This window comes from Uranotaenia lowii, chromosome 2 (assembly GCF_029784155.1).
Source record: "Uranotaenia lowii strain MFRU-FL chromosome 2, ASM2978415v1, whole genome shotgun sequence".
NCBI classification, from domain to species: Eukaryota; Metazoa; Arthropoda; class Insecta; order Diptera; family Culicidae; genus Uranotaenia; species Uranotaenia lowii.
The window spans coordinates 116,838,673-116,852,622 of NC_073692.1; the positions used below are offsets into that span (position 1 = coordinate 116,838,673).

Below are 13,950 nucleotides of genomic sequence, written 5' to 3' on the forward strand. Positions count from 1 at the left end.
CATAATTTAAATTTGCATAACACAGGCACAGCTAGAGCAGCTTGTATCTATTTTTTTTGTAAGTACATATGTTAACTTCAAGTGTAGATTGAATTTAATACCGATTTTTCCCATACACCATTTTAAAAGTAGATCATTTGAGAAAGGCTTCATAACTATTCGTAGATGATTTTCTTGGTGTATAGAATATCAAATTTTGGTGGAAGTCATTCCTGAACTTATGTTCAACCAAAGGCTGAACTTATGTTCAACATTGATGCCGGCGACTTACAAAACTTACTTTTTAAAAGTGTGTTAAGGAATTTGATGCATTCTTACATATAGCCCTTAGAAATCATTTTACCCCTCAAGTTGTTTATTGAGGAATATATTACTTTATTTTGGATATTTGCTGCTGTTTTTTGTGTAGATTATATGTTTATACTTGTTTCACTGTTGAATTTTGACGAATTTATCTCTTTTCCCTCATACGGATACTTACTTTGGTCAGAGAACAAACTTACAAACTCAAACAAAAAAATCTTCCAAAAAGTGTGTAAAATTTCAAATGTTATCATCATCAAATTTATTGCTAGTAAAAGAAATTAGGTTTACTTTTAACTGCACAGCAAAAAAAGTATTGCGATATTACATTATATACCTGCACACAACTTGAGTCGCAAATGATTCTAAATATTACCGTCTTGATGTACCTGGTTGTTTGAAATCATTTGATATTTTCAAATCGGTTGAATTTCCTGAAAATGCAAAATAATGAAATTATATTCGACGCTATGGCACAAAAGAACAGACAGGAAGAAAATCCGATAATTTTTTCGCAAAGTGATTTTACTGTCATCTGTTGCCGACATTGCCTACCAACATCACGATTGTTAAATAAATCATAGTAGGAAACTATGATATCTTGGCATGTATAACTCAAGTTTAAACAAACAATCCATAGTTTTTGTCGATTTTATAATCTAGTAGGAAAACTTTTGGTTTTCAAATAGCCGTGATTGATATTATTATCGTAATATAAATAGCTTCACCAACCCAGAGTGGAGTAGTGAAGAACGAAGTATAAGTACTTCACTAATCAGAGACAGCTGCCACAAAACAAAAGATAATTGAATAATCCTCCAGTAACGGAAGTCAATATTTGGAACCGTTGAGAACATTTGAAATGAATGCATGAATATTGTGTTAAAACATAAATTTTGTTTTTGATTTTATCAAGAGAATAATTTTTATGATTTCCGTGAATTCTCTTTAGTTCGGTAACGTTATTATGCGGGTTGAATTTTTTTTCATACGTATAAACAAAGTCCATTGAACGGGTTTAAAAAATGTGGCATACATATTATCAAAGTCTAAACATTTTGAGGTTTTATGTTTTTAATGTATAAGTTTGTTCGTTTAAAAAATATTGACAATATAAGCTGAGACTCAGGTTTGCGCTAAAGTATTTTTTTAAAATTTGATATTGTAGTGCCTCTTGTCGTCTTTTTGATTTAGGTTTAAAATTTTATTTTATTCTCTAGTTTTCTGCAGTAACTGTGCTTTTCAAGAGTCAGGTAATAATTCCAGAATGGCGGACGCTCTTTTTTCAATTTTCTTTTGAATGATTCGAGTAACGCTCGAATGTAATCAATTCTGGTAGCAAGACCGGTTGTACAACACTTCCTCGGCAAGAGTTTTTTTTCCCCTTTGAAACCCCTCGCACCGTATCGTAATTTATTAATCGCAGCGCACTAAATTGGACTGCGCACTCATGACTGCGACATTTGTGCGAACTTGTACATTCGTGCGACCTGTCAAATCAGTATAAAATCTGTCGGAGTTCTACACGCTAACCCTTTTTTCAGTCAATCTTTGTACGGATAACTGCATGCGACTGCAAAACATTGCACGAAATCCAATTTTTAATGAAAGAGATAATATGAATACAACTTTTAGCCTCCTTGTGAAAAAGACTATGAATTGTTTTGACAGCTGTTCGGTGATCGCGTGTTATTTGTTTATTTGTTTATTTGTTTATTTGTGTAAAACATCAACGGATCACATGTTGATCCTAATGATAACCTGATAAAATATAGACATCTATACTGCCGCTTTTCGCAAGACTGTCCCATATGCATTTTCGTAATTTTTCAGTTTATCTCAAAAATCGTTTAAATACAGTTAGTTCTTCAATTTAGACTAAAAACTTTCATAACTTTGTTCTCAACATATATGAAAAAAATACCAAGTCATGTCTGTCCCATATGAAATATACCCGCAAAGCTGTCCCATATGTCTATTTATACAGAATGCTTCAAAATTGCTCCTCTAATTTACGTTAATTTTACAAATATTCATACAATGTGTGTGACAAAATAAGCATTCATTGAAATTGCGAAAGTTAGACTAGATAAAACAGTACAGTAAAGTTAAAATTAACAATCTCCATAATTTTTACAAGCTAAGTTTAGCCTAATGGGTAAATTCCACCGAACTGTTTTTTTTTTAATTTCGCATGAAGCTTATTGAATTGTTCTTTGTAAAACATGGAAAATAGTCAGCTACAAAGCCATATTTTTTAGGTATTTGTCATGCTGTTACTTGCTGCTTGGACTTTCATAAAATCTATGAACAAAAATACGCGTACCTGGTAGCACACGCTTAAGTCATATTGAATTGATTTTTCTCATCAAATATTTGCAGCCAAGATACTTTACTGTTTCTGATTCGGCATTAATTTAATTTGAAGGTATTTATAGTCTTTCTAAAAAGATAATCGACCGAAAAGCTTTCCAAAATATGATAGTACAGGTTGTTTTATTCATGGAACGTTGTTATTCATTTTATTTTAGACCCACTCAATTCTTACGATAAACTTTCTTTATCTTTGACTATCTAAACATGTCACAAACATCATTTCAAACTCATTTTTATCAGTAAACAACCAGTAAAGTGAATAATACAGCGCAGATAGAGAGAATCAAATGATCAACTGACAAAAGAAAAGCCAAATATGGGACAGCTTTGCGGGTATATTTAATCCGCATGCGAAATATACTCGCAAGGCTGTCTCATCATTATTTTCTCCTCCGCATCAACAACTTCCAAATCAAAAACACATTGGACGAAATTCTACAACAATTATTTTAATATTTGTGAAGAAAGGAGTAGAAAATGTAAAGTTTCAACCGAGAAATCTACGAAAGTTAATAAAATCTTTAAAGCCGTTTTTCTCGGTTCGTTGTTTTTGCATATGGGACAGACTTGCCGGCAGCGGCAGTATAGACATAGTAAAGAAACAGAATATCACGAAAAAAGTTGAGTTTTGAATCCCGGCGCAGCAATGAAGGGACTTTCGAAAGAAAAACGGAAAACGAGTGTGACCAAATACTACTGCACTACTTAGGCAGTCAAACTAACTCAAACCTCTGGAATAAGTATTTGCAGTCAAATAGAAACATTCGTGACGATCAGTCTCACCCAACAGTATTACTTCTAGTAGACATCTCAAAGCGGATTTCTATGAAGTATCATTTTTGCATCCTATTGTTCAAAACTTAGTACTTTTAGCAGGTTTGAAGAAAATAGCGAATAAGTTTAAAGCTATTTTTTTCATTTTGAAACAGGACGAATGTATTGTGTAAGCCCAATTTCCGTTTGCGAGTCTCCGAAACCTCTGGCGGTCACACCAGAACTCCCTACGAACGAAAATCCGAATCTTCAACACGAACGTCAGTCCGTATTGTTGTACGGGTGCGAAACTTGGTGCACATATGCGGTGAAGACGCAAAAACTGCAAGTTTTTGTGAACCACTGCCTCCATCGCCGGTGTCATCAAAACCCAGAAAACATCAAATCGAACAAGAAATGATAGCTCTCGTCGTCAACAACGTTACAGCGAATCGCAATTCCTACCATATACATAAGAAAACGATCGTAAAAATAGTTACTTGAAGTCGGTTCAAATCGGATATGAAGAAAAGTCTGCCATGTTTGCAGATTGTGAAGCCGATTTCGCACAATTTGTACTCTCACGTGGGCTTCAAGTGAGAAAACAGCCTTGTTGCTCTCTATGCGACCAGCAGTGCAACCAATATACTCAAATTTAAAAGGTGTTTTTGGAACAATTGTCCAATGAGATAATCTGTTAATATTGTCGCTGGCAGCGTTTAGCGTTGAGAACAAAAACTTGCGCCCTCTTGTATTGTTTCAGTATGTACGAATAAAGTGTCGAATATCGTCCCATTCGTATAGTTCTTACCGCTTTCACCAGAAGTTGAAAATTTGTGTTTATATTGCCTTCACTTTGGTAGGTAAAATTATGTTTGTGATTTTTTTACGATCATTGTTCAATGTATATGAAAGGTATAAAAAAATTGTTGAGAAACATACAGTTGCGTTAAAAAAAGGATGAAATCGCTTCCACCTTTGACCAACTTAATTTCCAAACCAGTCCATCGCATTAGACGATTTTGATGAAACTCGACCAGGTACTAGATAAAACTTTTACATGTTTTGGCCAGATTTTAGGTATTTTCAATATATATATATTTTTAAATACAGAGAATTCTGTGATCTAAAATTTCCTTTTTCACGCAAATAGCTGTATTTTTTCAGTAATAGTACAGTCATAAAATTTTGTGGAGTATTAGATTTTGTGAAATTTTCATGAAAAAATATCAACCCAGACAGACATGGAAGCTGGTCAAAGTTGGAAGTGAGTGCACTGATTCACGCGATTTTTTTTTAAAGCAACTGTACCTACAAAAATATTTGTTGGAAAAGAGCTAGAAATCGAGATTCGGGTACGTAAGTGGGTATAGATTGGGCCTACGCTGCGAACAGATGAAAACGAGATTTGCAGAGACGCGCTTGAATGGAATTCAGGTGGGAATCGAAGAAGAGGCAGACCCAGAAGCTCGAGAAGAAACCTTGGCTGGCAGCAACTGACGACAACTTTGTTATTTTTCTCAGTTTTTTTTTAGACAGTTATCTTTGGTGTGTTTAGAGACATCTGTTGGCTCAGCCAAAAAACAAAAATGGGTTCAAAAAGGTCGTTGGAATTTTCACACAAGTTTCGTAGGCCAGCTTGTACGTCTGATCTCTCTGTTGAAAGCTACCGGTCGATAAAAATGACATTGTTGAAGAAAATCGGAATCACCCGCAACAGTCGTACTTCCCGTTTAAGGTCTACCAAACACCCTTTTTCATAGGAACTTAACCCATTTGGGCATTCTTCCTCCGGGAAGACACCCCAATTTGAGGTTGCAAAAGAATTTGTGGAGTCCATTTCGAGCTTGGCGAGTTCAGCTGATCTGCACTCTATGGAATTAGCTGTCTGGAGTATATTGAAGGCCGAAGTCTGCTCTACATTTGGTATGTTTATTGACTTTTGTCACCGACTGTAGATTGCAAAAGTAGTGGATCCAACAGCTTTATTAAGTTCGGGAATGAATTCGTTATAATCTCCACAACTTAGGTGCCTGGGTTACAAGGCAATTTATTCGTAATCTACCTGTTCCCGAAAACTGTTGATCTTCTGTAATCCGTTTTATTCTCATACGTCCCTTTCTATAATTTTCTTTTAAAAACTTAAAAAATTGATACCGAGTTTGACTTTTTCAAACCAGTGATGTAGGACGTGATGATCATACGGACAGGACACTTAGAACAATTTTCGTCACATTTAGCAGGTTCGCTATACCGACGGTAGGTGGCGAACCTACCATTTTTCCGATACAAAAGCCCTGTAGGAAAAATGTACCTGTTTAGCCTGATTTTATCGTCTCAATTGCCAATTTTTTATTCGAAAGTTGGGAAGAACTTTCTTACTGGGATAGCATTTCTTTAAATCGATCGATGCTTACTCTGGAATCGATATTGCGTACTGTTGGAAAAATTATCCAACAAACGAATTCGAGTGTCCAGTAAGTATGGTCAGTGCCACATATACAATCTCATTTTAAATAAACAACCATAAAAAAAATTAAATGATGTATCCTGACCTGGAGTCTGCTTTCCTTGACGAATCTGAATCAGAATCGCAATATAAATCTATCGTTTGAGCTTTATTGCCTACGTACAAAAATGATAATTCATTTGCATTGGGTCAACAATGGATGTGATTGATGGCACGAGAGCTTCCCTAATATGTTAAGCAATAGTTAGGTTTGCCATTAAACGGTATTGATCAATTTGCTTTGCCACTTCAATCAAAGGCTTGTCAACAACCTGTCGATTGTGATTCTCTACATTGTGAGAAATAAATTACTTTCTGTTTGCTTAGAAACTTTTTTATCCCATTTGGAAGGATAAACAAATTTGTCACCTCTAGCGATAACATGTGAGTGTTCTTGCTATTCGGTTACAAAGTTTTTCCGTGTAAACTCGCTGAGTTCCCGCCTATTATTATCCCGAAAATGCTTGTTGAACGTTCGTTTTCTGCGATGACATCATGTTTCATTATTCCTGGCCACTACTCGAGACACAATTTGTTGAAGCTTTCTGCTAGTCCTATCGGTGACGTCCAAATTGTTTCTGCTGTTTCGCTTCTGCTTTCGATCGTCGTGAATGACGCCATGAATCACGGCTTTTTTCTTATTATTTTCGGCGAAACTCTCTTTACCCCGTTGCTGATGATGATTGATGACGACAAAAAGCACAAGCAATGTGCGGTCCTGCTAGCATTATTGGGGGGATTCCCAGCATCCACGCCTCCCGTAGGGCGCCTTTTGGAATGGCAAATCTCGCGGGTGTGATCGGCTGCCGGTTGCTCGGTAGTTTGTCGGTCGAGCGAATACAAACTCGATGAGCAATGATGCCGTTGATTACTCTCGGAGACGTCGATTTGGCCGGTTTCATTCATAAACCTGATGGGGCCGTGTTTGATAGACGAGGTGCGATCATACATTCTTCGGGCTCGCCAGTGGCGTAACTGGAACTAATAAGGGTTTAATGGTGCTCATGAATCAAAACTGTTGTTTTTGCGAATCAAGGGTCGAAACACAAATACGTCGGGATAGTTTAAGGAACATGATCTTAAAAACTAATTGAATTATTGTCAAGTACTCGCACATGGTTAATTCATTTGTCTAAATGGAAATCTAACTTAACTAGCTTATAGTACTATAGTATAGTACCAACTCATGAGGAATTTACTAGCATCATCATTGCATCCGAACGTTGAACAAACACTGTTGAACGTTCGGGTCATGTTTGATATAAACGATCGAGCGTGTTGGGGTCACATATTGGGACCGATCGAATGAAGCTGTTCCGTGCATGCATACGACTCGTCTCACGAATCGAGCCACGGGATAAATCCGCCATGTGGTTATAAGAAAATCTGTAACCGTCAGATCTAACGTTAGTTGGAGCTCTTTTTGCATCGCGTACGGTTCTAAGCGGTAGAAGTTCGGTTTCGAGTTCTCGGCAAAGGTTAATTGTGGGTGATTGGACAGTTTGTGGAACAGGGATCAGATACCTACTGTACACCTACAATCCTCTAACAATCAACTAGTGATCGCAAGTGAATACCGGATCTAGATCGAAAAAATGAGCTACATCTACGATTATATGGAAAAACTGCTGCCAGTTTCCTGGAGGCGGAAGCGGATTCGTCGTCCCATGGTGCATTGGTCCCCACCGGAAAGTAAATATTCGTTTCTAATCAATTGTGTGATTCCATGTGTATAAGAGCGGGTGCAAATTTATCGGATTGCATCATAGGTGGTGTCGACCGTGTCCAGTCGAGCATTTGTAAATATTTGCAAGTCGTTCGCGGGGTGTCATTCCTCATTCCAATTCTATTGAAGATGTTAAGGAAATTTTATATGCATCTGACGCAGCGATAAACAATGCGGTTGGAATTAATTGAAAATTTTGAATACTGAGTCTGTATTTAAAACTTTGGACTATGAATGACTCAGATCAAGTGTTCATGAAAATTGTTAGGGTTTGTTTATGACTGGTGTTTATCCTGTCCTGTGGAGAATCCGCAAATATTTGGGAGATGTGAAGTGCCTGTGTGAAGAAAATTTGGTTATTTGGTATCCAATACTGTGTTTCCTGTGTGTTCTCCGATTTCAAAATTTGTGGGATTTCAAAAAGTTCTATTTTGAAGGGTAAAAATGAACCAAAATTTTTTGTTCCAATTATTTAAAGGTTTTTTTTTCAAAATAATTCTTAGTTTAATATGTTTGTTTTGCGACTAGATAATTTACATTTCAAGTTTCAATAATTTACGCCTTGGTCAGGTCAAATAATTAAAAAATTCTGGGCAAAAGTACCTACCGTAAAGGTTGATCACTTTTTTTCAGTATTTCTCGATTATTTTTTCTGTTAAGGGGATATGGCATATTTCATATTTTTAAAACCAGTACTGGACTCCTATGAACGTAAAACATGATTGTAGGAATGTATTAGATTACTTTAAATTTGATTTAAAAATCGATTTCGTCTTTTTTTAGAATTTGATGCTTTGGAGAAACATTGCTATTTTAACGGTTTTAAAGAGTTTCCTTGATCATAAAGGATACAAAACACCTTCATAATATTTGCAAATGCTAGTAATTGATAAACTAAGGCAGTTCGTGTGTTAAGTACAAACAACAATTAAAATCAAAAGATAGACCATGATGCTGCATAAATTATGGGGCTATTTTTTTTACATTACTTATAAAATTTTAATTACAAAAAAAATGATTTTTTTTTATTAAATTTTTTAGGCCCTCGTACTAATTTCCTTTAATTTTTTCCTTCAAATTTTACCATTTGATAGGGTTTCTAGCCTTTTGTCCCAGACTGGCTTGCTCTTGGAAAACGTCCCTATTTTTTAAATATCAAAAATTTACCTCCAAATACAACAGAAACTACACCAAAACTATAAATTTACTAAGGAAAAAAGTTGAAATGTCACATAAATCAACCTGCTGCTTCTAAACGCTTTGATTCCATCAGGAAGGGTGTTTGTTTGCGCGCCTTCGAAAGAATTAATATTTCAAGATTTTGAAATAACATTTTTACTTACATTTGAAATGTTCTAAAACAAACCAAGTTTTATCCAATTTGAAACTCAACATGTTGGTTTTTAAACGTAGAAATAAGTTTAAAGATATTTTAACTTAAGACTTAGTTGTTAATGATTATGTGGCAAAATTTAATGCTGATCAAAGCTACCCCGGTGATTAATGTTACCCCGTTTTACGGTACTCAAAATCGTACATTCTAGGTTTCATATTTTGTATCATGAATAGCATTTTGATCGTTTAAATTCGAATATTGGATCCAAATAAGGAAAAACCTCGTAATTGTTTGTCTCTACTAATGATTCAACTGACCAAAAAAATAAAATGAATTTTATTAAAAACGAGTGTTTCTAGAAAAATGTTACATGATTGGTCGGATTTTATTCAAATTTTCAAGAATGGTAACCAGAATGTAATTTAACTTACCTTTGGGAATAATTTGTAATTTTGATGAGTTTTTCCAAATTGTTCCAAAGTCATTTGGATTCTTTACAAATAAATTAGATTTTACTACAATTTGTTTTCCTTTGTTGGCTTAAACGTCGATAATTTTGAAGTGAAAGTATTTGCGGTGATATTTAAATTTCAAAGATAATTAAAATTTTTCGTTCTACAAGTTTTAAATTTAAACCTAACGCATGTTATGCAGTATTCGTTTTTGGACCTTACCCGTAGTTAGCTACCTGTAGTATAGAATATTCATTTTATATATTTCTTCGAAAAATTTGCACCTCTTCTGCTAGCAGTAAAAAATTGCGTCAAAAACCCAAGACGTCACTGATATTATAATTTTAAATGCTCGCGAATTTCATTCAGAACATGAGTTAGATGCATATTATAAGTGACCTTTTTTCATACCTGGTATGAAATTTAAAAAAAAATTAAAAAAAACCAAAATCAGTAATTTATTTCGAAAGAGATCTCATATTAAGAAGAATGACTTGTATTGTAATGATGTATAACTTTGAATATTGAAGTAAGATAATAGATACTTTACGTTGAATATTTGAGGCTAAAAATAGCTTACATGGGCAAAATTTTGGTAGATCCGTGTACTCATGAACAATAAATAAATGTATCTAGTTATTTTCCATATTTTACATTCTTACTAGCAAGCATAATGCTCATGAAAGTTAACCCGCTAGAACGCACTATTTTCACTAAAAAATTCACAGAAGCCTAGTTTTATGATTACAAAAAAATTGTTCTACAAAAAGCTTTATGGATAAGAAACTTTTTTTTAACAATTTTTCCAAAAATTGTACAACTACAGGGACTTAAAACTTGACTTTCTGAACTTTTCCAGTTGCAGTTTTGATTCACTTCAACCCATTTTCTTTCTAAATTTTGAAGTATGTTAACCCGTAGTTTTTGTTGAAATTGTTCCAGGAATATCACAGATATTTTAACTTATATAAAAATAAATATTGTGCATTCTTGAATTCTCGTCTTGCTTTCCTAACCTTAAGAAGGGGTTTATGTTTCGTCTCACCTATCCTTAAGATATTTTTTTTGTATATTAAAATTCTATCGACTGGATGGGTAATGAATAAATTGATTTTCGGCGATTTCAGTCACGAAAAAATCATAAAACGATTTTTATTTCTTCATCCGACGTTTCGGCATTTATTATGCCTTTTTCAAGGAGTCTATTAATATAACATAATTAATGATGTGCTTAAAAAGGTGTTACAATATATGGTGTACTTACTGAAATTTCTCGTTTTAATTGTCCAAAAAGTTTTTTGAATCTGCTAAACTGTCTAATCGGGAAATGTAAGTCCAGTTGTCTGTGGTGTATAACAAAAATATTAAAAGTTGAGCATTCTACTTGCATGCAGTCTTCCTTGGAATCTGTTCTACTTACTATTGATCTGGTTGAGATGGATATAACACTTTGAAAGTTTTGAAAACGAAAACGAATATAAAAATAATTTTCACTGTTTTGGATGTTGTTTTCCACCTAGCCACTACTGATGTTTGTTGTATTTTGTGTGTTTGATGTATTGTTATGTGTATTGGTGTGTTTTTGTTTGTTTTTGATGGAGTTGAAAATGCCGGCATAGATGACACTGAGACCTTCAGTATCAGTCTTCTTATTTACCGTGTTGCCATTCCTCGCGATGTGACAGATTTCTAAAGTTTGTAGACCGGAAGTGGATTGGTGACGATCAATTATTTTCGTGCTGTTCAAATCAAAGGAGTGATCGTGTTTTATGCTGTGATGAAGTAATGCAGTTTGACCATTCAAATTTGCCATTCGCGGGTCGTCTTTATCCACTCCTTCGCTTCGCAGTTTGTCCAATGCCTTTTTGTTCGATTTGTGTGCGCCAATCCTCTCCTTAAGTGTGTTTGTTGTCATTCCAATGTATTGAAAATCGCAGTCATTGCAAGGTATCGAGTAACGACGTTCGAAAAGTCGTCCTTGTGTACCGGATCTTTTACTTTCGTTAAAATCTGCTTTATTTTAGAAATCGTTTTCGTAGCTAACTTAATCGATGAATAGTCTGTTTTTAGAAACTCAAACTAAACAATTATCCTGTTTCACTGCGACATAGGTTAATTAACAGTCGAAAATGTAAAAAGACAGTGGATTTGATTGAAACTGAGCAATACAAATACAAATCCATCTCGTACATTCCTGGATTAACCGAGAAAATCGGAAAATTTCTAAAAACAGACTATTCACAAAATACAACAAACATCAGTAAAGTGGCTAGGTGGAAAACAACATCCAAAACAGTGAAAATTATTTTTATATCCGTTTTCGTTTTCAAAACTTTCATAGTGTTATATCCATCTCAACCAGATCAATAGTAAGTAGAACAGATTCCAAGGAAGATTGCATGCAAGTAGAAAGCTCAACTTTTAATATTTTTGTTATACACCACAGACAACTGGACTTACATTTCCCGATTAGACAGTTTAGCAGATTCAAAAAACTTTTTGGACAATTAAAACGAGAAATTTCAGTAAGTACACCATATATTGTAACACCTTTTTAAACACATCATTAATTATGTTATATTAATAGACTCTTTGAAAAAGGCATAATAAATGCCGAAACGTCGGATAAAGAAATAAAAATCGTTTTATGATTTTTTCGTGACTGAAATCGCCGAAAATCAATTTATTCGATATTATTTTGCTCAAAAAATCAATCCCGAATGGTGGTAACTCTTTGGCCTAACCGCCAATCTTTTTTTAGATTAAAAATACATTGACGAAGGGGGCTCCCAAACGGATGATTTATCGAAAAATAGGATTGATAGATTAACATCTTGTTAAACATTGGCCGAAAAAAAATTGTTAAACCAACTGTTCGATGCGGTTTTATGACTATTTTAGTATACCCCGTCCAAAGGCGGGGTTTGGCACCAGAGGTTTAATATTGTATTTAAAAAAAATGGATGTATAAAGAAAAGGTTTGAGACACATAAAAAATTTAATTAATGAGACATGCGTTAGGTTTATAAACTTATGATACTTGATATATCGGCCTTACGGGGAAGAGCTATGTCCTTTTTAGTCAACATATTAAGAATTTGAAAGTTCATAGACGGAAAGGATGTTAGAAAAGGATGTTACTCTATTTTTATCTACCGTTTACTGAACAAAAATTCCATATGTGTTGATAATGTTTCTAAATAGAAATCCACCCGCTTCTTTTCACCAGCTTTAATTTCTTCTAACTTTCTATTCGTCTGAAGAAAAATTAAATTCTTTAGATGTTAATAAAATCTTCGATGTTTAATATCTTCTTAGAAGTTTCAAACTTATTTAAGTGCACATTTACATATTTCAAATCATACAAAATACTTAATATCTTTACAATTTCACAACCTTTTCAGAATTATTTAAAATTTATCCATTATTCAATACAGATTTACCTTAGAGTTTAGTTCAACTTGCTTCAGAATAAGTTTGGAAATGATTTAAAATGCAATTTCCAACCTTTTTGAGTTTCTGCAGATTTAATTCAAAATTCCATTAAAAAACATTCAAATGTTAACTTATTCGTTTGAGGATTCATTTAAGGAATTTAGAGTTTAAATCAGTTATTTGAGAGTCAGTGTGAGAAATAAAATTTGGTGTCTTTAAGTCTTTTGGTGAATTTGTACTTACGAATACGAAAACCGATTTCGAATTAATTAAGGATTCATATTTTTCCTATATGTAGCAGTTTGGTTCAAATTTCCCGAAATTCTCGTATTTTATTCAGCTCTTAAATTTTTTGCGTTTTGTAAAAATGTTAATTTTGTAGATCTGTCTGATTTGAAAGGATCGTTTCTGATGATTTTCACATATCATAAAGAATTTCTATATTCTATGTATTTTGATAGAATTATAATGTTTGATGTTGATCTATTGATTCTCGATTTCCAACTTCTTCATAAAGAACTCATTCATTCGTCATTTAAAATAATTCAATTTGTTTATGTTCAATAGCTTAGTTTTACAAAAAAAAAACAGCCACAAGTAACAGTCCTAAAAATCTGCGCTCCTTAAGTCAATCCGTCTTTTCCACCGGAAGGCCAAACCAAAACGAACAAGAATCACAAAAAAAATATACCGAGATGTACCGGATATGCGGTGTTCAAGCCAATTGAAATGAGCTTGAAAAATTTAAAACTTCCAAAATATTCTAGAATTTCCTTGCTGAATTTAGTCACGTGTTTTCGAAGCTTCTGGATTCTTATTTTCAGGTTCCAGAATCTTCTATCTTCAAGAGTTGAGTGCCAGGAACATTCTAGAAAGTTCGATGTGCTAAAAAAGGAGCCGAGTTGAGTTTCATTTAAGAATCATTGGAGAATCATTGTCAGTAAATCGTAAGGTAAACCTTCCAAGTTATAGTAACCTTTGTAAATTAAGAGAAGAAAACATAGAGAAAACCTTTAAGTTGAAGTGTTGTGTCGTTCTTTAAAACAACAATCCAAAAATA

The 13,950-nt window shown here is 34.0% G+C and overlaps 1 protein-coding gene across 3 annotated transcripts in view; it reads left to right on the forward strand.

The window, feature by feature from the left end:
* Positions 1 to 13,950, forward strand: part of LOC129742515 (annulin-like) — a 68,969-nt gene that overhangs the window by 23,759 nt on the left and 31,260 nt on the right. The window contains exon 1 of one of the 3 annotated variants that reach the window (XM_055734422.1): positions 7,362 to 7,633. The exons of the other annotated variants lie outside the window; for them this stretch is intronic. Within the exon in view, the coding sequence (XP_055590397.1) occupies positions 7,537 to 7,633 (97 nt within the window). The 5' untranslated portion in view covers positions 7,362 to 7,536. Of the gene's footprint in view, positions 1 to 7,361; positions 7,634 to 13,950 lie in introns of those variants that run through there. 3 annotated transcript variants of the gene reach the window in all.